This window comes from Hylobates moloch, unplaced genomic scaffold, assembly GCF_009828535.3.
Source record: "Hylobates moloch isolate HMO894 unplaced genomic scaffold, HMol_V3 SCAFFOLD_5020, whole genome shotgun sequence".
NCBI lineage: Eukaryota > Metazoa > Chordata > Mammalia > Primates > Hylobatidae > Hylobates > Hylobates moloch.
In genome coordinates this window covers 1-3,178 of record NW_026657295.1, presented here as the reverse complement: position 1 = coordinate 3,178, position 3,178 = coordinate 1, and the positions used below count along the sequence as shown (strand labels likewise).

The 3,178-nt window shown below is 44.4% G+C and overlaps 1 protein-coding gene across 1 annotated transcript; it reads right to left on the bottom strand.

Annotated features, from left to right (window-relative positions):
• Nucleotides 1-2,437: 2,437 nt before the first annotated feature.
• On the bottom strand, nt 2,438-3,172 carry LOC116465416 (ankyrin repeat domain-containing protein 55-like; the record flags this gene model as incomplete). The annotated part of the gene is made up of 1 exon (XM_032754302.2): nt 2,438-3,172. A coding segment is annotated over one exon (735 nt), but the record flags the coding sequence as incomplete, so codon positions are not given.
• Nucleotides 3,173-3,178: the final 6 nt, after the last annotated feature.

Below are 3,178 nucleotides of genomic sequence, written 5' to 3'. Positions count from 1 at the left end.
TCTACTTCAAAGGCTTCAGGCACTGGGCACATGTCAAAGGGTGAAGAAAGTCAAAATCAATTGCATATTAAACGCAAAGGAATTTTGCTCATTCTAAAAAAATATATGGCCCTTTTCTACTTTTTAAAAAACACATTGCGGCAGGGCACGGTGGCTCACACCTGTAATCCTAGCATTTTGGGAGGCCGAGGCAGACGGATCACGAGGTCAGAAGTTCGAGACCAGCCTGGCCAACATAGTGAAACCCCGTCTCCACTAAAAATACAAAAATTAGCCGGGCGTGGTGGCACATGCCTGTAGTCCCAGCTACCCGGGAGGCTGAGGCAGGAGAATTGCTTGAACCCAGGAGGCGGATGTTGCAGTGAGCCGAGATCATGCCACTACACTCCAGCCTGGGTGACAAGTGAGACTCTGTCTCAAAACACACACACACACACACACACACACACACACACACACACACACCACCCCCCAACAAAAACCCACATTGCTATCTTGGTCTTTCATTTTTCTACTCTTAGAGAAAAATGGCTTCAAGAAATAAATTATTTTTTCTCTTAATCCTACTGTAAGAAAAACAACAACTGAAAGATGTTTATAAAGCCTGTCTGACACTCCATGGAGAGACGGTGGAGTGGTGTGGACTGGACTGAACTGAACTGGGGACAGTGGCGTCTAAGTGGACATTGGTTACTCAGATCCAGCCAATTATTGCCATGTGGGAATTTGGGTTTAGTGTTGCCAGATTTTCTAGTTTTTCGAGAGAAGCTAGAATTCTAGATTTTTATATAAGATTTCATAATTTAAAAATATTGACAATTCACTTAAAAACAAACAAGCCAAGGTACTGTGGCATCGAACAGGTTTCAGAAGCTGTTTTGCAGCCTCTGCTTTTGAACAATGGTTCAAAGAATCACCTGTGGATCTTTTTTTTTTTTCTGTAGAGATGCGGATCTTGCTACATTGACCCCCTGCCTTAACCCTTCAGAGTTCTGAGATTACAAGTGTGAGTCACTGTACCCAGCCTATGGATCATTTAAAAAATAACAATAAATTCTTTAGTGCAATAAATTTATTTATAAGGTGGGGAATAGATACATATACATTTGTATAAAAATACAAATTCTATGCCAGGCGTGGTGGCTCACACCTGTAATCCCAGCACTTTGGGTGGCTGAGACAGGTGGATCATGAGGTCAGGAGATCGAGACCATCCTGGCTAACATGGTGAAACCCCATCTCTACTAAAAATACAAAAAATTAGCTGAGCGTGGTGGCATGTGCCTGTAGTCCCAGCTACTTGGGAGGCTGAGGCAGGAGAATTGCTTGAACCCGGGAAGCGGAGGTTGTAGTGAGCTGAGATCGTGCCACTGTGGAGGTTGCAGTGAGCCGAGATCGCACCACTGCACTCCAGCCTGGGCGACAGAGCCAGACTCTGTCTCAAAAAAAAAAAAAAAAAATTCTTTATCTGTATCTATCTATCTATCATCTGTCTATCAATCTACATAAATTCTTAGGTTTGGTGTGGTGGCTCATGCCTATAATCTCAGCACTTTGAGAGACTGAGAAGGGAGGATTGCTTGAGGCCATGAGTTCACCACCAGGCTGGGAAACACAGTGAAACTCCATCTCTATAAAAAAAAAAAAATAGCCAGATGTAGTGGTGCGCAACTGTAGTCCCAGCTACTCAGGACGCTGAGGCAGGGGGATCACTTGAACCCAGGAGACAGAGGCTGCAGTGAGCCATGATTGTGCCACTGCACTCTAGCCTGGGTGACAGAGTGTGACCTTGTCTCAAATAAATAAATAAATACATTCTTTAGCGTGATACATGTATTTAAAAGGTGGGATATGTACATATTTCATATCTAAAAATGGAGATACATATGTAGGTAAAATATCTCTGGGAGGATAAACAAAAAATGCATTTTTTTTTGACATTTAGCTTTGGATGAGGGGCACTGGATAGCTGGGGAAGACGCAAGAGGGAGAATTGCTTGAAACCCTTTGGTATGTGTTGAGATCTAACTCATAAATGTGCAAATGTGTTACCTTTCTACATGTGTCCACACAAGGCATGGCCATTTTCCCTGTTCCCTCACCAAGATTTTGGTTCAGTAGGTCTGGGGTGGAGATTGAATGCCTGATGTAAAAACAATCTCACAAACAAACTTCTCACAGGTATTTGCCACACACTAGCTAAGAATCCTTGCTAGTGGAAATAGTGATATTCTTGCTCCAGTCTGGTACATACCACACATATTTGCTGGGAAGATGAGAAGGCACATATTTGTACTTGATGATTACTTGAAGAGGGGAGAAGCAGAATGTTTTCACAGCCCAGAAATCTCAAATCCAGTGCACTTTGGGAGAAAAGGTGGCTCTAATCACTCATTTTAGTCTCACACTGCCTTCTAGGCTTTTGTCACTCCAGTTCCTAGCTTAAACCTGTACGGGACATTTCCAGTATAGAGCCCGCTAGAATGAAGACGAAATCAAGGACATTACCTGATGACAGATTATGTAGATGGCGAAGATGTGGTGGCACGGAGACATCCTGGTGACCAGGCCGGACACTGAGCAATCTGTCCAGCAGCTTATCAGAAGAAGACACAGTCCAAATTTTGTAGGAAAATACCTGATTAGAATCACTCCTCCAGGGGTTATCTAGTAACATCTGGCAGCCAGTTCTGTTATTTAATAAATCCTGCTCACTTCGACTTTTCTGAGATCGCTGGGCCATATGATGAGGACCAGAGCTCAGGCCTGCATGGGAAGTGGCCCCATGGGAGGCTGTTAAGAAGTTATTGCCGAGGGTGATGGGTGGGAGACTCTGTGTTCTGATTGGTGGAAGCCCCTTACGGGCCAGCGGTTTCTTTTCTGGTAAGAGATATTTTGAATTGTCTGAGGTTTTCTTCTTAAATTCAACCATAGCCACCTGATCACCGGGCTGTTCTTGGCAGCTGGTACCCACGATGCTATCAAAGGTGGTGATGATGTCATTGACTTCCGAGGTGTCCTCCTCTCTGTATCGGTCCCTGCTGGGATCCTTCTGATGGGCTCTCTGCTCTTCTTTCTTGTTTTTGCAGAATATTTGGTTGAACATGTTGAACCGTCCCTCCTTCTTCTGGGGCCGACTGCTCTGGGAGGGAGGGGGTCGAGTAGGCTCTGTTCTATG